This window comes from Carassius auratus, chromosome 37 (genome assembly GCF_003368295.1).
Source record: "Carassius auratus strain Wakin chromosome 37, ASM336829v1, whole genome shotgun sequence".
NCBI lineage: Eukaryota > Metazoa > Chordata > Actinopteri > Cypriniformes > Cyprinidae > Carassius > Carassius auratus.
Genome location: NC_039279.1, coordinates 1,727,364 through 1,752,905, shown reverse-complemented (window position 1 = coordinate 1,752,905; position 25,542 = coordinate 1,727,364). Strand labels below are relative to the sequence as shown.

General features: G+C 35.4%; 1 protein-coding gene across 5 annotated transcripts in view; it reads right to left on the bottom strand.

Moving 5' to 3' along the window:
• The window catches only part of LOC113055864 (receptor-type tyrosine-protein phosphatase epsilon-like), a 64,916-nt gene that overhangs the window by 12,751 nt on the left and 26,623 nt on the right, over positions 1-25,542 (bottom strand). For 2 of the 5 annotated variants that reach the window (XM_026222236.1, XM_026222239.1), the window contains exons 2-7: positions 16,918-17,209; positions 4,655-4,729; positions 3,629-3,713; positions 3,250-3,323; positions 1,323-1,459; positions 75-165 (exon numbers count right to left, since the gene is read on the bottom strand). In XM_026222236.1, coding sequence (XP_026078021.1) covers positions 75-165; positions 1,323-1,459; positions 3,250-3,323; positions 3,629-3,713; positions 4,655-4,724 — 457 coding nt within the window. In that variant the 5' untranslated portion in view covers positions 4,725-4,729; positions 16,918-17,209. Of the gene's footprint in view, positions 1-74; positions 166-1,322; positions 1,460-3,249; positions 3,324-3,402; positions 3,541-3,628; positions 3,714-4,654; positions 4,730-8,036; positions 8,120-16,917; positions 17,210-19,471; positions 19,490-25,542 lie in introns of those variants that run through there. The other 3 variants (XM_026222237.1, XM_026222238.1, XM_026222240.1) reach the window with 3 other exon arrangements.

The window sequence follows — 25,542 nt, the reverse complement described above, 5'->3', positions numbered from 1 at the left end:
AGCAGTGAGGTACAATTTCAGTCTGATATCACCCGCAATAAACATTTATAAAGAGAACGAGAGAGAATACATACATGGTAAGATGTTCGGATATCTGTTCTTCTCCTTGTTTTCATCTTTATTGGCCTCTTCACATGTTCCTTGAGTCGAACCCCCTGGTAATGACTGTCAACGATACAAATGACACGTTAACAACACCAAACCAACAGCCACTGCACCATGGTAGAGCATTGCATTAGCAGCGCAAAAGGTCATGGGTTAATTACGCAGGGAATACACATACTAGTAAAGTAAATAAATAAATAAATACAAATAAACAAAACCTTATAGCCTGAATGCACTGCAAGTCACTTTGTATAAAAGCTTCTGCTAAATGCATAAATCTGATCTTGGATGCCAAATTGAATAAACCTTTGTTTGGATTTGACACTGTCAGGGAATAACAGAAGCTGTAAACTTTCTGCTCAATTAAAGCTAGTCTGTACATTTAATTAAACGGACATTAATTGCAAACTGTGTGTACTGTGTTTAATGTGTCTATTGAACTCTCTCGTCTGTAGATCACGCACCTGAGACATTATTTGATTCGTTTTCATTTGAATGCACTTGAATTGTTCCCTAACACATTCCTACATAACTCTGTATGTGAGCAAAACTGATCATGCTGTTCAAATTCCCACCAAATCTGTCATTCTGTTATTGCCTAAATGAATGATATTACTGACACTTTATTTCTGTATGTATAGGTGATTGTTTAACCAGCAGATCCACTTCCATTCCGATGTAAATAGTTTAAGTGGCCATTAAGATTGTTGAGCATAAACATGGTTTCCATGGGACAGAAAATTCACATGGTTCATTTAGTGTGCGTTCCTGAATCATGGGTCTGTGAGAGCAGCGAATCTTGAATCATGTGCCTAAAGCAGGAGAGAGGGGCTTTCTCGATTGACTCAATGCCTGATGACTCCTCGACATCTCAATTCCAGTCATTCTCAGTGGGAAATGAGAGCAGTTGAGCTGTGAGTGTATGTGGACGGATATGTGCTGATCCATATGAATATGTCAGTTAATAACAGCACCACATCAGCTTCTTTACAGAATAACAGTCTGCCACAAAACACACACAAAAACCAGAACGACATGAGTGATGTAACTAGTGTAAACAGCTATTGTCGCAATTGTCATGTTTGATTCTAAAGGGCTTCTAAAAAGCTGCTGAAGCTGTGATTTGTGATTGTTTTTCTGTTGTTGTTTTCTTTTTTTCTTGTCAATATTGTTTAATCAACTTGTTATTATATATATATCCATGATTAATCACTTACGCTGTACTCTTCCCGGAAGAGTTTCCCATCATCGGCCGAGCGTATCCGATACTCTTCTTCCAAGCTGTCTACGGGAATGGGGAGATATTTTTTGGATGTGGAGGGGGATCTGGGCAGTAAGACCACCGTCTGCTGTTCTGTAGAGGAATACGGCACATGAATGTTATAATCAAACACTCGAAAAGTAAAGACTCTCTAGGAGATTGAAATACATATTTACTTTACGGTTTCTAAATAAGAGCAAATTTGCAATCACCTCAGCAACTGAAATACAAACACACACACACACACACACATTTTAGTAATTGGTTTGACAGGTTCCACTGTTTATATAGGTTCCACTGATCTAGTTAAAACATCAGTGTACCACCAAAAAAAAGTAGTAAAGTTGTACCACCAGATACATTTGATAGTTTACTTTGTTTTACTGTATTTTTTTAGTGTACATCAAAGAGACAATCAAATGTTGGCACAGAAAGCTGCAAGTTGGTAAGCCACTTCCCTCACACAGGTGTGACGTTCCTCTGAACACCGAAACTCAGACTGACATGCAAACTGAACAGAACACAGCACATGTTATTGAACTAAAGTTTCCTGCATGTTTAGAGCGTGCTGTTTCACGTCTCGGCTCACAGTAAAATTCCTCAAGAGAGATTTCCATCAGGATTGTATATGAAATCTATTGCATAAATCTGCAAGACCTGCAGTGACAATTGGACTCTAGATAAGAATTGAATACAAAACCTGAAATCTGAGCACAGTTTGAGATGCGGACATCTTGAGGACATTAACAGGGTCTGTCTCTCAGGAGAACGACATGAGATTCTGGGGACTAAATCCCAAATCATAGTTTGATCTCCATTCAGTCTCACTGCTGTCTAAGAAACACGCTCCGAGTCTGAAACAGAGCTCTTCGTGATTTGTATTACCTATGGCCAGCAGTCTCTAATAAAAGCAAACAAGAACAACAGTTTAAAACTAAACCATCTTCCTCTTTCGCATTTAGTCATATATGAATATTTCCTTGAGGAAATATTGATAATCAAACCACAAAAAGCATTATGTTTCACCACATATCTATGCAACAAAACAATACCCAATACGTCCAATATAAACCACATTTAGTGATTTGGAATATGGATATTTTCTCATTATCGCTGAACTAGTTATTAATGCATTAACTAACAATGCACAAAACATTTGTTACAGTATCTATTAATCTTTGTTAGTTAGTTAATAAAAATGAAACTGTTCATTGCTAGTTATTGTTAGCTCAAGTCCATTAAGTTACATTAAAAAATACAACATTTGATTTTGATAACGTATTAGTAAATTAACTTTAACAAAGATGAACAAATGCTTTAGTGTTTGTTTCTGTTACAGTAGTTCGTGCTAACTAATGCTAACAAATGGAACCCAATTGGAAAGTGTTACCATTTAAAAGTCTTTTTTTTTTTTTTTTTTAGGATAATTTGGCCATTTTTTCCCAGTCCCAAAGTGGCCCAGTTTACCTGAATGCACTGTACGTTAAGAGATTTAGTAAAGATCACACGTGGAATATCTTTGTAAACCCAACATCAGTGCTTATCAATGATTTGATCTTTCATTGTAAACACCAGGCATTCAGATGACCATATTCCTCAAAAATCACCATAAAAACCATAATATGACCCATAAACCTCAGCCAAAGTGAACTTTGTCTGCAATCATGAAGTCGTTCTAGATAGAACAGCACGTGTAGCTCACAAAGACGCTCACGTCCTGCTCTCATAACGTCTGGAGACAACAGGAAGCTGAATATAGCACATTTGATGAAGTGAAACTTGCCAAGACATCTCACTCACAACAGAGCTCTCCAAACCACAAATTGCTTTTATCACACCAGAAACAACTAAACCGGATCGAAGTAGAGCAAGTGGGAGCTTACCTTGCTCTTCCAGGATGCCATTTGGTACTTTCTTGTCGACGGCTGTGATGACAGCTTTCCTCTGGTTTTTCAACCTAAAAGAAAGCAAAGAACATTAGGTTTAAACCCGAACACAACATGTGGGACGACATCCTAACATCACATCCGTCTCACCAACGAAAACTCGAGTTCTTTTTCATCAGAGGTGCTGTTTCTCCACAAACACACACTCTATGACACGCTCTCTACCATATAAAAATCTGTGGGTCTACCACGTTGAGGCTGTGTATGAATAAATGTGTGACAGCATGTTTCAGTTCCTGGACCCGCCCTTAATCTGAAAGAGGTGGAGCTTACGAGCATGACAGACTCACAGTGTGTGTGTGTGTGTGTGTCATACCTGAGGCAAAACCAGGTCAGCAACCCTAGAAAAATCACCACGACAGACAGACCCAGGAGTATGAGCAGGATGTATGCGCTAGACTCTAAGGAAGAAGGAGAGGCAGTTAAACCCACAGTGAACAAAAGAACAGGAAACTGGCCGACAAACAGACACACTTAGCTGCTCCGGCGCTCAGTGTTTCAGAGGTATGGCAGCCAGTCAAGCTAAGGCATTATTAGTGATTTAATATAGAGCCTGGTGCTGTTTTGACTGTGCGATAAGCATCGCTCATTCATTTTTAAAAGCAGGTTTGACATGAATCACCCACTTAACTCTGAGATCAGCACTTGACTGCAACCCAGAAATCACAGTCTGCGTAATGCACCACAGGTTTAACACAAATCCACACTGATGGTTACGTGATGCAGAACACTGAAAACATCTCACTGAAAAATGTTACACAACAACAGAAGCCAGTCGGGGTCACTATACTGTTATCAATGACTTATTTCATTCATTTATTTGTGAGTAATGAACATTCTGAAATCAATTTTTAGAGGTTGCAATCACTTTATAAAAAAATATATAAATAAATAAAAAAATCTGAAAATGAAAAATATTTATATATGTATATGTATTTATAAATGACTGTTAGAAATATTAAACTTAATGGTGAAAAAAAGGAGTTTATAGTTAAGTAGGAGATCTAACCCTAATGAATTAATGAATGCACCTAAAATCTGTAATTACTTTACACTGTGAGAAACTAGCACACGATTTAGAAATATTTGACTGCAAACTGACTGACCAATCAGAATCATGTATTCCACGAGAGGAAATGTATAATACTACAGCATATAAGACATTTTAATTTGTAAGAATTTAGCTTCAGTGAATATTAAACTGCTAAATAAAATTATTACTTATTTTTAATAAATGTCTTGCTCTTCATTTAGAATCAAAAGGATTTGGGAAGAAAAAACAGCAATGCTCATTTTATTATTAATACTGCTATTATGTTCATTTTAAATACTAAGCACTTACCACTGCTATAGCCGTCTGTGGTTGTGTTAGGCTGTGCAGTTGTTAATGACAGGAAAAAAACAAGGACCATTGTGTCTGCAAGAAAAGAAGAGAACATATCAGTAGATTATTTAGAAATATTCATAAAATTTAATGTCATTTCTTTAATTAAATGTGACTGTGCATTACAGTCTATTCAAAAACAACGGAGCAGAAAGCTACAGTATTACTGCATTGAAAAAAAAAATGTTTCATTACTTCACCACTAGATGTCACCAAAGCAATTCAAGAACAGTTCCAGTCCAAATACTTCAAACCGGAGAGCATCCCCTCACTGACATTTAAAGCAGAGATGCCATAAAGCTCTCTTTTACACAGATTAAATATGATTATTTACTTTCATCGTACTTAGTTTTGGGATTTGAAGTGCATATGGTGTTAAGCGGATTAAACTGTGATGAAACATTCTCACATCTGAAGTAATCTATGAATTTAGAGGTGTTTAAAATTGACGTGCATGACTATATATTGTTTTCCATCAGAGTTTAATCTGCATCGTTACATGACTGACACAATACTAGATCTCTGCTTTGATAATCAAGCTTATTACACAAACGGCGCACAGTAAGTTTGCATCATATTTAATCCAAAGTAAAAGTAAAAGTGATGCCGGAAAGCAAATAAACTGAAATTCAGAGCAAGTTTTTTGAATGCAGGCCGGCCTGTGTCTTCTCTATCTGTCGTGGGCTACTTCTGGAAAGAAAAAGCCATGAGGATTCATTCAGTCTCAGCTGTGCTATCAGAGCTGCTCCAGAGAGATAAGACACTCCACAAAACACCCACGCACAGCCACTGATGCTCTTCATTGAGAAAATGATCTGGGTGCTGTTGCTAATACACTAAACCAGCACAATGCATAGAGAGAATCCCGGTGTTCAAACACCAAAAATGTCTGAAATAATTTTAGATTCAACTTCATTTGAACTACCCTACTTTATTCCTAATACTTTGCTACTCCATAATTATGCATAGACTTTTAATCTAAAGTTGAATGTGAACTACATGGAGTATCAGCATTTCAACATGTCAACATGAAATCAAAATTTAAGATGTTCAGATTCTCCACAAGAAACTGCATTCGCAAACATTTTTCACTTCTGTAATTTGACATTTATAAGTGAAACTGGATATGCAATGAGGAAAAGGGGAAGGCCATTCTATGCACTGGAAATGTATTTCCTAAATACTGATTGTTTGCTAAGACCAAGAATTTGTTTTAAGGTTGTAAATAAGGATTTTAACACACATTCCTGGTCATAATATGCATAATTTGTTGGTGCAGGTTATTCCAAACAATATACAAAAGTTTGTAAGATTCTGTAATGTTTTTATCTCTTCTTCTTAGCAAGGCTTCATTTCTTAAAAAATAAATGAATAAATAAATAAATAAATAAATCTTACTGAAACCAATTTTAACACTATCTTTAAACTTTGAAAAGGCCAAGACCACAAAACAATGCCACAAAAAATGTGTTCATCACACAACATGGGTGAACTGCAAAAAAGCTAAAAGCTTATTATAAATTTGTAAAAGTGCGATGTGCACAAAAATAATGGAGCATTACACCCTCCACATATACTTTTCTTGTTGCATACATATATAAAATGTTTACCTATAATCCCGATGCAAAAAAAAACCAAAAACTATTTTGTGCTGCATTTTCATTGAACACCAGTCTTTCTCCCTGGTAACCTCTCAGGCTGCATCGTTCATCAGGCAGGGTGTAAATAAAGTGCTTTCTGCATTAGCTGCTGTGATGAAGTGCGATCAGATGCTGCATTTTTCTATAGTATCCCAGAGCACGCTGGAGTCCGAGTATTTGAGTCGAAACTGTATCCCACGGCAATTAATAAAGAACTGAGAGCTGCCTGCAGTGGCACAAAGACTGATGACAGATATTTAATGAGAAGAAATGACCCTCTCTGTATCATGTGGAATGAGGCCGATAGCAAAGCCTGAGGAAACAAGTGCACAGGTAAGCATGATTACATTTTTTTATATATATATATATATATATATATATATATATATATATATATATATATATATATATATATATATTCCATAACACATGTTTAGATTGCATCTGAGTGCATGCAAATAAATGAACAACATTATGCTTTCTATCCAGAGGGATTTATCTGTGTCTCTGCGGAGATTCCTGTGGTGAGATGCATTGTTCAAGGGCACAGTTTTCCTCAGTGACAATGCTTTCACACACACACACACACACACACACACACCACCTGCACATTGGCGTGTTTTTGCTAGGACACAGTGGGGAACTGTTAAAGTAAGTGGGGCAAATCAGTGACACACATAAATCTTGTGTAGCCACACTTTAGAGCAGCCAATGGACTCCCAAATGAGTCTGTCTGAGGAATCTGTGTCTGACAAGACTCCAGTGTGTTAATAGACTGTGAGTTGCTTCCTCCACGTCCCATTCCTTTAGAGATCCTTTAGAAAAGTGTACATTTTGTCATTGTGTACTCATATTGTTTCTTGCATGAAATTCTAAAGAAAATGTTTAGAATGAGTCTCTTTTCCTTACGATGAAAGTAGTGAATGGAGACTGGTACTTCACAAACAAAAAAAAAAAAAAAAATATATATATATATATTTAAAATGAATCAATATTATTTGTGTCCTATAGAATATATAGTCGTGCAGGGTTCTAAATCAGTCAAAAATGACAATTACAAAATAATCACATTTACTCATTAAAGAATACTAAAATAATAATAATAATAATAATAATAATAATGAAGTGCCATGGTTTGATAAATTACAGTTGAAAAATCTATCAAAATAGAAAATAGTTAATAATTTCACAATATTTTATGACTATAAATTTAATATACATTCTAATTATTCTATCAATTAATTAATTTATGTATTATTTACCATTATTTTACCATTTTTGATTTAAAAAAAAAACTTTCTGAACCCAATTTATTTTAACAATATACATTTTACCAATACAGATAGACTAAAATCTATTATTTTCGTAATTTAATTTCATAATTTAAATTCAATATTACAGTTGAATTTAGGCATCAAAAATATATATTTTTTTTATTATATTAACTATCTTTGATAAAGAATATATATAAGGTTACATTTTACGATTACAAAACTGTAATATTTTAGTTTTTTTTTTTATATATATTTAAGCGTTAAATAATATAAAATAAAAAAAATTACACATTCAAAATCGATAAATTAAAATATAAATATTATGTCAGCTAATAATCAATTAGTTACCAATATACAGTATTATGCATAGGGTAAACAAAGGCTATTTTAATCTTAAACAAAATTATCTCTGATGCTAACTTTTACCTTCACATAATTACAGTCTGCTCCTTTCCTCCGCGTCCCACACTTCCCTCGGTCAGCGAGCATGTGATGTGTTTGTTCTGGCTGTGCTCAGGACTGCTCTGCTGTCTTTGCCCCAAGCAGATAGGCCACTTCTGAGACTCATTATTGTAAACAGGTCATGGGGTAAAGCTAGCAGACAGGCTCCTTTCATACCAAAGACATTTGCAGATAGCCTCGGGTGAGGCCTTATGCCATCTCCAACATGTGTCGGACACGGCCTGGGATGCACTCGCTGTATTAAATGGTAAGTGAGACTATCTCTGTTTGAGCGTGTGTGTTTGTGTTGCTAACTATGAATTAGAGACGCTCTTCGTGTGGTTTTTCAGCCCACACAAAAACTCTAAATGAGGAACAGTCCTCATACATTTCCTTATTTAATCAGCGAAAGCAAGAATGAAAGTACGGTTTATGTACAGCATGCTTGTGTAATAAGTGTGCAAATATGTATTTGTGTAGGTTGAATATGTCAGACCAAATTCTCAGTGCACATGTATCTACTGTATGTGGAGTATTTGTCTGCTCAAAACAAAGTGAATGCCATTGATATCTACATAAGCAGCATCCAAACTGAAATAGAAATAAATACTTAAAAGTATAGCTGATTTAGTCTAAATTTCGACTTAATTTCTACACAGGAAATAATTCAGCTCTCCTAATGAAAACTTAGAGGAGACAACTCACTTCCAAATTAATTTGGTGTGTGTGTGTGTGTGTGTGTGTGTGTGTGTGTGTGTGTGTGTGTGTGTGTGTGTGTGTGTGTGTGTGTGTGTGTGCGTGTGTGTGTGTGTTTAAGATAAAGAGAAAAAATATTTATTTATTATTTATTTGTACAAAATTGTATATATATTTATTAATATGGTGTATGCATAGTATATACATATTTCAATATATTTAATATAATTTACATTTAATATTATTATTATTATAAATTATTGTTTTGCATTTTACATTTTTTTATTACTTATTTATATATTACATATATAAATATGCTCTGTTTGACCCAATAAATGTGTGTGCTGTGTATTTTATGCTTATTAACTTGTTATTAACTTGTATTATTTCAGCAATATTTTAAAAAACAAAAAAGCCAATATTTATATAAAATATATAATAAATAAAAATAATTGCAAAGCTCTAGTGTGAGTCTTAAAATGATGTGTTTAATATTTATGAAGTAAATGATAGTATTCTCCCTCTCTTGATGCAGTCTGCTGACTATACTGATTTGGCAGACGGAACAAACACCATTACCATCCCACAACATGCTCAAATCATCAGCTTATCATCAGGTGACGCATACCTGAAGAACACACCTGAACTGCATATCCGCTCAAAAACAGTTTGACGTTTCTGTTTACAGTAGAGGTACAGCAGAAAACGATTGCAAAGCGTCTGGATTCAACACACAATGCCCGCATGCACCGCACCTCAACGTGCCAAATCAGAGCTGAAATCAAAAATACAAAAGGTGCATTTAAAGCTGAAGTATGAATGCATAAATAAAACACAAGTTCTAAATTTTCTCATTTCATTTTCTTACATAAAGTTAATTTTGCCAGCAGCTAGACACTGACATACAGAATCAAAACTTGTGGCCAATGTTGAAGATATTTTTAGCCCTCTTTCCCACTCATCTCGTACTGCTCTATCTATAAAGTCTAACTGGACATGCACTTCACAGAATCACAGTCTGTTTTTAGCACTCTGTCATACTCTTTTCACCTCATCTGCACTAATAAAAGCCGACTGATAAGTGTTAAAGACTGTGACCACTTTAAGATTGACTTTATTCTAAGGTTACTTTAAGAAAGCAGAATTAAAGACAGAACAAACATGAGTCATAACTGTTTTCGTGCTGTTCTATAAAAATTAAAATTAAAATATGTTTTTTTTTTTCTCCAAAATAATAATGTAGGTCTGTTATTATTATTACAAATATTATTTTCATTTTAGATCAAACATATAAGAAAATTATTATTTCTAGGTCCCCTTTTTACAGAAAGAGGTTACTTACTCTTTAAAATACAAAGTTTAATGTCACAATGCCAAAGAATCTTAGATACTTTATTTATTGTTAGTTCATGTTAACAAGATAACTAATGTTAAAAAAATGAAACCGTATTGTGAAGTGTTACCAATATCTTAATAGTCCTTTCTTTTGTTATCTGTATGAAATATGACTCAGACATATTCTAGACAGGTTTCCAGCCAAATCATCTACTATAAACTGAGGAAGAACTTTGCTGGACTTGAGTTTTTTTTTTTTTTACTTCTACAATACTGCTGTCTCTGTGAATCAGATGAACGGGTCTCTAGGAAACTAAGCGAGGGATATTTGTCCCGTCTAATTCAGACAAATCTCAAACAAACCCAAGCTTGGAGGACGCATTAAAACGACCCCCGGAGTCAAACCAACAGAGAACAAGAGCCTTTTCATTTTCTCATCCATTCTCTGCCTATAACAATCCTTTTAGATCACATCTTTCAGTTTTTCATTAATATCCTCATCCTTCCGTTTTATTAATCAGCCGTTCTCTTTCTCGGTATATTTTCCATCTGCCGTTTGTCATTGTCTGGTTTTACTTGCCGACCTATTTAAGAGGAAGAAACCTCGTTGACTCGCCCAATCACATTACACAAACCCACAGTGTCCACCAAACAACAACAACAGCACATTAACTGTTCAAAGTAAGTCTTGACCGACAAGCTAACCGTCCAACCCACTTCCAATAATGCCGTGTTTGCCTTTGGTGCAATGCAAGCTTGCCTTAATGCAGGCCTGAACCAGAGGTCACAGAATGACGCTCATCATCTTCCTGAGGGTTGCCTTGGAAACATGACAACCAATGTGGTTTGATAAACGAAGATTGTGACCTTGGGCTCTGAATGACAAACACACACGCACAGCACATACAATCACAAAAATACACTAGGCCTTTAAAAACAACGGCATATCGAAACTCTGCTTGTATGGACAACAGTGAAAACCAAACGGCTATATTTTATCATAATGTGACACTCTTGTTGAATATATTGACCAGAAAATTAATTTACAAAGTGTATTTTTAGTTTAGAAAGCGCTCATTTCAGTCTTTCCTGGAGAAGCACAAACTGACACACAAATCAATTCTGCTCCAGCCATCTGCAGATTGACTGATAAGCTAATGCTGCTTGTGCCTTTAAACAAGTATATTGCATCTGTCATAGACACATCTCACACAACTAATAAGATCTGTTGCCAGATCTTAGCTGAATAAATCAACCTGGTTTTATCTGAGTACTGCTGAAGCCAAACGGTGCATTTGATTTTGTGCGTCGGCCAGAAGTATCATCTTGTTTCAGAGCTAATGGTGACTTGGGGATAAACGACTTGTTTTCTTTTTTATATCTTAAAGAAACAGTTTCTATCAAAAATTGGAAGTTCTGTAAATGATTATCTGTCCTTAAATACTTAAATACTATTTCATGAATCTCTACACACAAAATCTGTATTAAACATTATATCCATTGATGTTGTTATTGTTAATAAAAAATAAAAAAGTTTCTGTTAACTGAAATAACGCTGGAATAATATGAAATATGAGTATTGATTGATAAACCTAAACTTGTGTTTACGTTTTTTTAAAAATTAGAAATTTTGCCTTGATAACTAACTGAAATTAGCTGATATTACATGCACCAATGCAGTTAATTAAAAGTTAAACTATAATAAAAAATAGTTCATTGAAATTATATAAAATATCAATATTAGATCAGAAACTAAATATTTACGTTTTTGACAACTAACTGAAATGAAATAGGTTTAAGTTAACTGCACCAATCTTCTCATTGTCAAAGAAAAAAATCTTAAAACACAAAAATAATATGAATATTAGATGAGAAAAGTTTTAAAGAAACAATTTTGGGTTGTTTTTGAAACTATCTAAAATTAGTTTGATGAAGTATTAAAACACTAAAGTGTTAATTCAGTGTTAATATATATATATATATATATATATATATATATATATATATATATATATATATATATATATATATATATATATATATATATATATATGAAATAAAGTTAAATTAAAATTACAATAAAACTGGCAAAAGCATAAAATTACTAAAACAAACTAAAATTAAAATGAAACCTGATGATTAATTCAATTAAAATATTAATAATTACTATAATAATAGGTCTATAAATAATACAAAAATAGCACTGACATGCTCATAAGAACAAAACCAAACATTTGCTTAAGAAGCACAAATTGTCAAAGCCCTCCATATTGTTTAAGTAATAAAAGTGCACTGTTGTATATCAGATATATTTTTTCTGTCCTCTTGTTATTTTTTCCAGAGCACTTTATTTTCCAATAAAACACCTCACTGTTTACTGAAAGAGGCCCAGCACCTGGCCAAGGCAAATAACATGAGACAATACTGAACTGTTCCATGAGCACAACTACATTTCACACAGACACCCTGTTAAACACCACACTACAGTTTGAAAACAGACATCTGGCAAACTTTACAGAAGCTTTCTTTGAAAATGGGAGTGTGTTGACAGATGTGATATACAATTTAACATTATAAAATCCAACAGCTGATCGTCAAACTGGGATTTCAAATGAAACAAATGAATCTTAAACAGATCAAGATTATCAGATTAAATCTAGCGTTTATACTTTAGTTGAGTGATGTACATCTTATGAAAACCTGCACAGATGATCTTGAAGTTTTTGATATTTGATTGGAATAAAATTTTAAAATCACATGATCCTGCAGGTGAGGAAACTTTAGCACACTGACTTCACATATACTGTAAATAAATAAATAAATAAATAAAGAGGATTAATTGATGATAATTAGGACATTTTAACATCCCTTAAAGTCGTGGATTTGTAACTCGTAAAAATATCTGAGCAAACATAAAACTGGCTTGATAATGGGACACGTACAATGAACATTTATACAGACAATCAATTTGTAAATACCACTAAGGTAAAATGTTGCCTTATGAATATTAAGTAGGTAATCACGCTAGAATACAGAACACCAGTGCAATCTAATTAATATTAATGAGTCCAGTGTAAGAACCCACCCACAAACCCACTGCATTGCTTCAGAAGACTTGGAATCATATACATCACTTTCATGTACTTTTTAGGATGGTTTTTATCTTTTAAATTATTAATATAATACTTAACATGAACCATTTATTCTGTGATTAATCCCCAACAACTTTTCAGAGCATGCTAAAGCTTTTTATTTTGACACAACGCAGCAGGTTGAATCAGATCATTCTCAGCCTGCCACATCACAGCGTGTGAGCAGGATTCCTCAGAGACGCTTTCCAGATGCCCGGCTCTAAACCTGACAGACTAGCAGCCTGCTGTGCCGTGTGGGAGCAGATTGCCAGTGCCATGTTGTTGATTAAGGTTGCATAAGTCTGTTTTTCGCTCGGACTGGCTTGTGAAAAAAACCAACAAAATCAAATTCTTGGCTATACTGGATTTACACTGAGCGCTATTGTCCTGTTTTCTCTCACACACACACACACACACACACACAAACCCTGCTCTCACAACAAGAGGCCACTGATCTGAGCCCCTTCAGCTGAGTGTGTCTCTCTTTCGCTGCAGACCAGGTCACATGAGAGGTGACATCATACAGAGGGGTGTGGCCACTGTCAGCAGTCTGACCAATCAGAGAAAATAAAGAGTTAAACATTCTGATACACCTGCAATAATATCTGAGACTAAATCACAAATCTTTGACAGTTTATTCAACAAGCTTCAATTGAAATCCATTATTATTTTAAAATCGGATGCATTTCTTAATGAAACAGAATATGGAACCAGAATGAAAAATGCGAGCCGAGACTTTAATGTGAGAGTGTGGTTAAACTAAATGTATAAAAAAATATACATTTTCAAACTTCAAAAACCTAACTTATCTAACTCAATTGAAGTTGAAGCTGCAATCCATTTTACTTCTAAAATCTGACATTTAACAGAATAATAAATAATAATAAAAATTATGTTAGAAAATAATTTCTAATTTTAAAAATATAACATAGAAAAAAATTAAGGTTGAAGTTGCATTTGTAATTCATTTTACTTACTGACATTTTATACATGTAGAATTGATTAATGCAATTGTGATTTTTTTTTTTTTTATACAACATTTTCATGAAATTGGTTAATTAAGTGATGATCAAATTCTTCTCATAAAACAAAATTAAATGAGAATTAGAAATGTTGGACATTTATAATACTTTTAAGGTGTTTTTAGAGTGTAAATACTGTGTGAATGACCCACAAAAGGTAGTATATTTAATGGCTTTGGAACTTTTCCATGAACCTTCTGAACCAGAAGCGTCATGGATCTTTAGGGATGGTAAAACACACGAGACGTCTCTCCCCCTCACTCTGCTCAATCTCTCAGGTCTGTCTGCGATCATTTCCTGCAGTGTCTCGGCTCAAGACCAATCAAAGCTGGGATTGCCTCCCCTGGTTTGCTGCATGATTTCATGTCTCATTGCTAAAATGTCAGCACACACAACACACCTAAACGTGCACACACACTCTTTCTCTCTCACAATGCGCCATCTGATTAAACAGAGAGTGCCGCTCTGTTTGTGACTGTCCTGTCCCCTATACAGTCCTGAATGGAGACATTCAGACCAGGTGAAACTTATAATGAGAGCTGGACTATGATTAGCTATTTATTACGTGTGTAAAACTATGCTAATATTTCTTCTATCCCAGATCAATATGTTGAGACAATTAATAAATGCAGCCTTGGTGAAAAATCGTACAAATCAAAATTTAAATTTGTCCCATTGTGTCTTCATAATACTTTGAATATAGCGCAGCAGTCATACTGACTATTTTAATGGTGCAATCAGACATTTTTGGCCCCCATTCAGCCAGGTCATTGTCCTTTTGTGTCTCACTGATGAACGACTGTCATGCGGGTTTGGAACAACATGAGGGCAAGCGAATGCATTTTAATTTGAAAAATGCCATGACAAAAGAGAACAGCAATGCTCTTGTAAATGTCAAATGCAATGAATGAGAAGAACAATCAGAACAACAATCTCCAGCCTGATGGATGAACGACACTTCAGACCCTCCCGCTTGGCATTTGGGCCATATAAAGAGGGTTTCTAATGAGCAACTATGAGTGTGTTTCTATTAGAGTTCATGAATGCATGGGTGATTCGCACTGATTTTGCTGACCATATAAAATCAAGGTACATTGTAAATATCGCAAAGTGTGCTTGCATTTGGCCAATTGATTGTAATTTCATTAAATTTTTCATTGAAAAACTAGAAAATTTATAATAAATTTTGTTTTGCACTAAAACATCTAATCAACATAATTGTTTGAAGGTGTTTAATTTAAAATATGCATTGCCTTTGAAAAGTTTGTGGTCAGTAAGAGTTTATTTTAGTAATTCATGCTTTTATTTAGCAGCATGCATTAATTTGATAAAGTGTGACACTAAAAACTTTTATTGAAATTAATAATTTTCTTTTGAACTTTCTTAAAATCATTTTGAATTTTGAAAAAAAAAAGTTTTCAAAAAAAAAACGAAGCAGTACAAATGTTTTCAGCATTGATAAGAAGAAATATTTCTTGAGCATCAAATCAGCATAATGAAATGACTTCTGAAGGATCATGTGACACCGATGACTGGAGTAATGATGCTGAAAATACAGCTTTGATCACAGGAATAAATTATATTTTACAATATTTTACAATAGAAAACAGTTATTTTAAATTGTAAATACATTTCACATTTTACAGCATTTTTGATCAAATAAATGCAGCCTTGGTGAGCATTAGAGACTTATATCAAAATAATTTGTGTGTGTGTGTGTGTGTGTGTGCGTGTGTGTCTGTGTCTGTGTGTGTGTGTGAGCAGTGCAGTGTAAGCACATGCTGTCCCCCATCTGCCTACTGATAGGTTATTTCCTTTCCTGTGCAGCCAGGTTTCCTGCTTGAGTTTGACACACACTTCTTAACCTTTGGATTAGATACATACACTCACACACACACTCCTTAAACAAGTCCTGGATGCTACACACATCCACACATTGTCTATCCACAGACACGCTTGCACAAAACCCACTGGAATGTCTCCATGTGTTCAGGCCTCTGTGGAGCGTTTCGGTAACAGCGCTGATAATAAGAGACACTGTTCCAGCAAAGCAGCAATAACGGGAACAATGAGAAAACAAAAATAACAAGAAAAATTATTTGATATTTCTGCAGACGCTAAGAGGATCAGAAAGTGTGACTATGCTGAACATGCAGCTTTCATAACCACACGCAATATGATGAACAATCAAGAAACGTGTGAAATGAACCGACAGGCCAGACTTTCTACGCTTGGATAGCTTGAATGAAATTGGCTCTTAAAACACAAATGAGACAATTTATGTGTCTATATCATTCTGCAATCAGTAAGTTATCATCTTAAATTTCAGAGGCAAGTGTATTTAAAGGAAATAAGAGTTCAGCATACTCAAAAATGCCTCATAGGACCTTCCAGAAACTCACAAATGGCTTGCTCCGAAATCAATAAATACTGACATCACAACCACGAGCCAATATACAACCAATCATATTTACATATCAACCCCTACTCTGTATTTAGCAGCTACACAAATGGCAGGCTATCATAACAGAGGTCATTTACAGGTAAAAGTCTTAAAGGTACAGTAGCAAAAACTGCCTGCTGTCAAGTGTGAGGGAGCAGTTAGAAAATGCTCATTTAAACTATATTATGGCTATAGTGCTATAAAAAATAAAATAAATAAATAAACAATGTTGCCCTTACCTTGAGCTGTGATGTTTCAGTGTATGATTTGGTCCATTGTAGCCGGTGAGGTATAGGAGGAATCCAACCCTCACATTGCTCCTTCACCCTTAAAACCTTCTGTCTCACACTCTCCTTCTCTCTGATAACTCTATCTATCTATCTATCTATCTATCTATCTATCTATCTATCTATCTATCTATCTATCTATCTATCTATCTATCTATCTATCTATCTATCTCTTCTTTACAGATCCACAGAATGAAGAAGCGCAGCAGAAATCCAGAAGCTCAATGCAGCAGTTTAACAATACCTGGAGAAGAACAAGACAGACAGAGACTTAGGTTAGTTGTTTTTTTTTATTAAATGGCTACATATTAAAACACACCAATAAATAAAAATGCTATTAAATCCAATAATAAATAAATGCATGAATAAAGAATGAAATGTCTAAATAAATAAACGCACAATTAAGTGCACAAATAACCAAATGCATAAATGTATAAATAAATACATCCATTTTATTGTCCAAAAGGCCACTATCAAGCAGGGTTTGAGGTAGTGTTCATATCCATAACACAAACAGTGCAGGATAGTTGCATGCTGAAGTACGTAGTGTTACAGGTTTGTTCAAGTATGAGCAACAGCATCACTGATACCAAGTGCCACTAATGACATTTCCTCTTAATAGCTCTCTCAGAATGAGCTTTGTTAAATGCAACCATTTAAAATGCACAAATTGCACAAGAAATTGACTTCATGCCTCATTTCTACTGAGCTCACTGTTGCTGTTTGTAATGGGAATGATTATATTTAACAGCCCCTGATACATCAACCACCATCCAGCATTCGCTTCACATTCACCAGTCGTTCATCCATCAGATTCAGATGGTGTTTTAAAATTTAAACAGCTCTTGGCATCGCCGCACATCGCAGAGATGACTTCTGTGTGATATAATCCCAGCAGCCCCTCCAGGGGACGCCATACATGAATTTAAATGAGTGGGAGAGATGGAATAGAGTGGGAGGAGGGATTGGATAAAGACTGAGAAAAGGAAACACACTTGACAGACATAAGGAGGAGGAGGAGGAGGAGGAGGAACAGGGGTGACAAACTACAATTTATATACCTGGGAAAAAGCTGCAAGGGTACACATTCCACAGGCCTCTGCATTTCAAGCTGTTGCTATGGTGAACATCCAGTCTAGCAACCAGAATGAGTGGGGTTACCATGCAGGTTACCAAGCGTTTTGTTTACTCATGCATGGAATCGTGGGTAAAGTGGCCACATCTCATTAGAATATCTGTCAAATTGGCACTTCTTATTTTTTATGGAATATTTTGTGTATTATAAATCATTATTCAACTTTAACTCAGTAAGTTAATGCATCATGTATTCAGTAATGTTAATGCATTCATGTATCATTGTTACTCCAAAATATTTATAAATATGGAAATTATTTATAATATTTTAAAAAGTAAAAAATAAATTTTACATTCATATTGTTATTATTAATATTATAATGTAAAACAATTTGTATGGGGCCCTCCCTTGAAGCGCTCCAGTTGGCCAGTTTCTGGCCCCTGCTGCTCAAGACTGCCCTCCTTTTGGCTTTCACATCAGTCCAGCGACTGGGTGACCTGCATGCACTGTCATTCAGTGCTTTGTGTCTTGAGCTTGGGCCTAAAGACTGTAGAGTCAAGACACGTCTTTAGAGTCAAGACAAGGCTATGTGCCTTAAGTGCTTTCCGGCTTTCAGAGCACAAGGCTATCGATTCTGGCTCTTCCCATTTCAGACAGTGAGCAGGATCCCAATCCACTCTGCCTGGTCCAGGCTCTTAGAGTGTATGTGGAGTGCTCTGACTCGTTTCTGTCTGCTGGATAGTGGATTCTATAGCCTTCAGTGTGGGCATATACAGTATCCTATAGGAGTAAAGGCCCACTCCACTAGGGGAATGGCCTCCTCCTGGGCTTGGTCCAGCAGGATTTCTATTGGTGATATCTGCGTGGTTTTATAGTTTGGATGTTCCTGCCCTCCAGGCATGGATTTTACAATATCAACCAAACTTTGTGCTTTTGTAAAATAAAGAAAATAAACAGAGCTGTAGTGACCATGTGCCAGTTCCAGGAGCTGAGCTGACCTCAGATGCCAGTAATGTTGCCACTGCTGGTCACCAGATCTGTATGCATTGCAAAGCAGTGCTTGGTAAGAAGCAACAAACATGCACCATAGTAATGCCAGCCATAAGATGTTCACTTATCAGTTGAACAGGAACTGCTTTCAAGAGTGGCAGAGAGATGTGTGACTGTGTAAAGGGAATAAGAATGGGCTTTTACAAAGCATATAGCCTTTTTTTATCTTGTACTGTTACTGTTTGCACTGTTTCCCCCGAAAGTCTGTTTTTGCATGGTTTTGCCCTGAATGTATCTTCTGTACCACTACATGTTTCATGTGAAATTCAAGTATATGTCTTAAGTTTTATGTAAAGTATATGCATAATAAGTAAAATACCTCTTTCAGTATGTTTTCTATCTGTAGGGGTTATATTATACAGTTATATACAGTAAACTCACTGACTGGACGCAGGTAAGGCTTTTTCTTCTTCTTCTTCTTCTTCTTCTTCTTCTTCTTCTTTGCACATAAACACAAAATACCTTGGAGATGCCAGATATGTGATGTTATATATTTGAACATGATTTGCTTCCTGTTATGAGTGCATACTCAAATGTGCCGTATTTATATTTGGATTATATATTACTCTGACTTCTACTCTGGGCCAATCACAACATTCTGACACATTTACACTGTGCTGTGTACAGTAGTTCGGTTTGAAATTGTCTAATACAATGTCTCTGGGCCAAAAGCAGCTTCATGAATGTGAACAACACAAGGAGTAGCAGTCGTTTGGAGGTCATTTCTGCTTAATGATGCCACGGTATTTACTGGTATTTTTTGTGAATGTAAAAAGATGGTACAAAAAAAATATATATAATTGCCGGAGTTAACAACGCATATTTGTATTGACTGGTAAATATTACAGCAATTTACTGGTACTACAGTGGGATAGGGGCTATATTGTGCAAGAGAAAATAAGTTGAATTTATGAAAATTACACCAATCAAAAGTTTATATAAGCTTGATTCTTAATACTGTGTTGTTATCTGGATGATCCACAGCTGCTTTTTTTTTGTGATAGTTATTCATGAGTCCCTTGTTTGTCCTGAACAGTTAAACTGCCTGCTGTTCTTCTGAAAAAATCCTTCAGGTTCTACTTATTCTTTGGTTTTCCAGTATCTTTTGCGTATTTGAACCTATATGATTTTGAGATCCAACTTTTCACTCACAGAGACTCATACAAAAATATTACAAAAGGTGTAAACATTCACTGATGCTCCAAAAAGGAAACATTATGCATTCAGTAAACGTATGAACAGAATGAAGATGTGTAGAAAAAAAAATTGTTGTATATTTTTTTTTTTTACTAAACAAACAAATATATACAACTTCTGTTAATTAGCAAAGGGCCAGTTATTGTGAAGAACAGCTCTCAAAATGACCGGCTTTGCTGACACAAGTTTATCCTTCCACAAAAAGAAACCCATCTTTCATATAATGACTCAAAAATACTCCGTGGAAATGTATGAGGTGCAACATCAATAAACACTCGTCTCCACTCGACTCGTCCCTGGTGAGCAAGAAGATTTTTGTGTAACCTTTAAAGAGCAGATGAAAGCAGCAGGTCTCACATGGGTGATGCCCTGCCTGTGAACTCTGGATGTGGCTCCTGATGAGAAGCGAACAGTCCCAGATATCTTCCTGCGGTTCTCCTCTGATGTGCTCCACAGTCAGAGTATCTCATGCTGAGCTTCTGCAAGACTGATTTAAGCTTCAGTTGCATGATAACAGGCTTCCATTCTCTGGATTTGACTGCAAAATACATCTAAGGAACTGAGCGCTGAATGCAGCACAGAGGCATCCTGAATGAACGGAGCTGATCCACTGAACACGTTATAAAAAAATGATTTTTCCAAGTTAAATAAAATTTCACACTCAATGTGTGACTTGCCAAATTTTTGAAAAAGTTCCTAGCAATTTCTGAGTAAAACTGTGTCTGCACCAAATGAATTTTTCATTATAAAAAAAAAAAAGTTGTCAGCTTCATTTACATCCATTTTAAGAATAAAGCATGTGTGAAAAGTAATATCTACAAATGTACTCCAATAATCAGTTTTATTTACAACTTCAAAAAAAAAGAAAGTTATAGTACACTCTAAAAAATGCTGGGTTGTTTCAACCCAACTTTGGGTCAAATATGGACTAACCCAACTTTTGGGTTAAAAATGTAATTACAAAATTTAACCCAACAGCTGGGTTAGTCCATATTTGACCCAAAGTTGGGTTGAAACAACCCAGCATTTTTTAGAGTGTATATGTTAAAAATAATAATAAAAACTTTAAATAAAATAAAAAATATATAAAATATAAAAACAAAATAAAATGTAATTCAAATAAAAAATAAATAAAAATGTGCAAAGGCAATTACAATTGCTATTTCCTGAATGCATAATAAGGACCCAGAGTTCTCTCATCCAGAGTGTCCCACCTCATCCAATCACTTTCAGTCTCTACTGAGACGCTAAACATCCCTGAATCAAAGACCAACAACTGCAGATTTTCAGAAAAAGCAGAGAAATACACAAACCAGCGTGGTTTCATGTCTGTATCTGGACGTGTGTGCAGCCCTGGGCTTATCTCACTAATTAGCTGCACTTGTTCTGCCAGTAGACAGTCTTCTAGCACTGAAAATCAGGGTTTATATTTAAAACCTCCATTAGCATGTGATATATCCACGCGAAACATTGCTGGATTTTACCAGGATTACAGCAATGGTCCTGTAAATACTCTACAAAGCCTCTATGAATGGAAGTTTAGTCATGTAATGGGCACATGTGGATTTGACCCAGTAATTCAGGATGAACCCACATTAATAAGAGCTAAAAAACTATTTATATGAATTGTATAAATGGTTTTAATGATTTTTCTTTTTGAAATTTGAGACTAGTATGTTACTATGGATATGGCCAGAAACAACTGTCTGAAGTTTAAAATGTCTTAATGATGGATTTGTTTCTTACAAACATGCAGCGTTTCTCTTCACAATACATTAACTGATGGACTGGAGTGGAGTGGATTACTTGTGGATTATTGTGATGTTGTTATCAGCTGTTTGGACTCTTACTCTGATGGCACCCATTCACTGCAGAGGAGCCATTGGTTGACTATTCCCATTTAAACCATTCCTTTAATAATTGAATTATTATAACAATTTAGTCAATTTACTGGATTATAAATGCAACAATTATTTACCAGATAATTTAGCTTTTGCTACATGTCAAGTGACAAAGAAGTTCACTCATTTTCATTCACAAACTACATAGGTATAGCCAATAACCTCATGATTAGATGTATTTCATAACATATTTAATAATTCTGAACATAATGCATGACAGTATAATTTTTAGATTTGGATTTGAACTTGCATGATTGCATTACATAGAAAAGTTATCCCTCATAAAAGGACGCCTCCGCTTGAAGTTAGGAGCAATGCCGTTCGCAGTGCATTAGAACGTGTTTTCAAGCCGCATCCGCGCTTCATTATAGAAATGTATTTTTTGCATATTGTGGTGTATACAAACAATGTAATAGATTATGGCCAGGGACAAAACCAGCCCGCGCAGTTGTCTCTCCATAGTTTTTTTGTCTCTGTGTTGTTTGCTGGCTTTTCCTCTTATGTTGGAATTTTCCCGCATGTAAATTCTGACCAATCGAAAAGCAGTTTAGGAAATACGTCATGGCCAATGAGTGATGTGGATGTTGTCATGTGACTGCATTTTGGTTTGTTTCAACTGGTTCAGACCAAAGCAATCAGTGTGGTGTGAAAACGAACCAAAAAAGCTGAAAAATGCTACAATGTATAATTGTTTGCTCTTGGTTTCGGACCAAATGAACCGAACTAGAGATTTGAAAGCACCCTAAACCCTCCAGAACACTCGCCTCCATAGACTTTAGTTAGTGCATTACTGTAAAACCTGTACAACCTGAGCAGCAGGTCAAAATGTTTGTCTGTGGTAACAGACAGCACATGAAACAGCTTCACTGAGGGGAAATGTGGCAATTCAAAGCAGCAGACAGGAAGCTGCCAACACAAGGCTGATCAGATCCCTGCTGGGAGCCTCAAAATATCGTTTCTAGAGTGTGTCATTTCCAGGACGGCCTGGATTCAGCGCCCTGAATTCAACTGTCATAAACGAGGGCAAAACTTCAATCATTCATACCAACAGCATGATCTCCTACTTTGAATAACATGCTTACCAAATCAACACGAAGCAGGCAGAATAAACACGTGCTCACACATAAATCAGAGAACACTCTTCTCTCTCTCTCTCAATGTTTTCTTTCCATTTCACTGTATTTTCTTTCCCTTGAGTGTGTTTTCCTCCCTTAGAGGGCATCTGTTTCCTGTCAGTGTAATATCAGGTTCTAAAAGCATATCTCTGGGTCGCTGTGTGTGTTGAAGATACGGCTGTGTTCTGATCATGTATCATAGCTTGACGACAGCAGGACAGACAAAGACGGGAGTCTGCATCGGCCATCGGGAGGGAGATGTGGGTATTAGTGAATATTGTGTGACAGCAAAATGATATTTGGCAACACGGATTCAGGACGCCTGGGAAAGAGACACAGATCTGACGCAAGATGAGCCTTTAAGTCTAAAGAAAACAATCAAGAAATCATGAAAGTCCAACAACAAATTCATTATTGAAGACTGAAGAGAATGAAGAGATTTTGAGATTAATATCAGGCTATTTAGTAATTATTTGTGAAGACCTTAAAATATGATTACTACTTACTACTATTAGATAAAAAAAAAAAAAGGTAAAATACATTACAATATCTTAATGAAAGTCCAACTGGAACGTCATTATTAAACACTGAATAAATGATTCATGAAATTGTATAATTTTACAAAAACAGTTATGAAATAGTGTGCAATGTCTTTCTGGATGTCCCACTGGAATATATAAAACATATTTGTAAATATAAATTAAATTATATTATAATACATAAAATATTTATGTTCATTTATTATTTTATATGGATATATTTCTTAATATATTTATAATTTTAGAAATCGTATTTGTTGTTGTTGTTTTTTTAATAATGCAAAAAACTGTATAATATCTGGTACATTTTCTCACTTCCCCCGTCATTGGCAGATGTTAGTGATGTAATGATTAACCGCAAGATGGGCTGAAAATCAGTTAAAATATGTGATGATTCAAATTGGTTGAGATGCTAACCAAATATTGATTCAATTAGGGGTAGGAGTTTGTATATAGCCAACTTATTGTCTTTAGAAAAGGTTAGATGGTCATTTTTCTTTTCATCTTGCCTCTATATAATGCATATTAAAGTTCATGAGTGCAGCGCTGCTTTGTTTACAGCAGAAACCAAGGAAACGCTTAAAGCGCCACCTGCTGGTAGAGAGTGAATCTGTGACTTATTCAGCTCGTCTGCTGTTTCTGTTTCATGCCGATATTTCTGTATAGTTTAACAAAACTGAAGTCAAACCATCCTGTTATTGCTACAAAGTTCGGAATCATACAACCTAATTTAGATTAAAAACTGCTTATGTTACATGTATGCAGCATCTTTATCTGGATCATGATTAAAATACAGTGGTTGCGTCTAATTTGAAATAGAAAGAGCACAGACAAAGACGTATTTTGTTTATATGAAAATATTTATTTTATTTGTGTTATTAATTTGATTTGGGGCTTGATTAAAAATGTTAATTTAGTTTTGTTATTTACATTTACATTATATTTCAATTTCATCATTTACACAACGCTTTTATGCAAAGCGACTTACAAATGAGGACAATAAAGGCAATCAAAACCAACAAAAGAACAATGATATGAAAGTGCTGTATTAGTATATTATTATAGTCTTATATTTCATTTTCACAAAGAAACGTGCAGCATTTTGTCCAAGCAATGATAAAAGGACTCATTTAATTTATAATTTGTCGTAAATCTCATTTTGTAGAACACACAAAAAAACAACTTGAATCGAATCAAAATGTGTAATCTTAATTGTGAATCGAATCGTGAGTTGAGCGCATCATTACATCCCTAGCAGGTGGGGCAAAAAGTTAATTTTGGCCCTACAGCCCTGCATTTAAAGACAAGTCTCTGTGTTAGTAGACCACAGATTAAAAAAACACATCTATAGCTGCTCAATACTGCCGTCGACTCCAGAGTCCCTGAACACTTCCTGTCCCTCATTTAGCAGCGATCCGTCTCTTCCTTTGCTTTCTTCCTCTCAGATGCTGGCTGCTCGTGCTGCACATAAACAGCCCCAGTGGAAGAAAGGCCTGCATTGTGTCCACTGCACCTGGACTAGCGTGGTCCGTGCAGGGGCTCTGGACTCTGGGTCAGAGCGACGCCGAATCTCTTTGAGAGAGGATCCCACATCTGTGCTGAAAGCCAGGATGTTTTCTGATTAAAAGGAACGGTCCCTTTAATAACTAGCGCGTATGATTTCTTGTAGGCTGTGCTGCAGTGTGTGAAAGTATAACTGG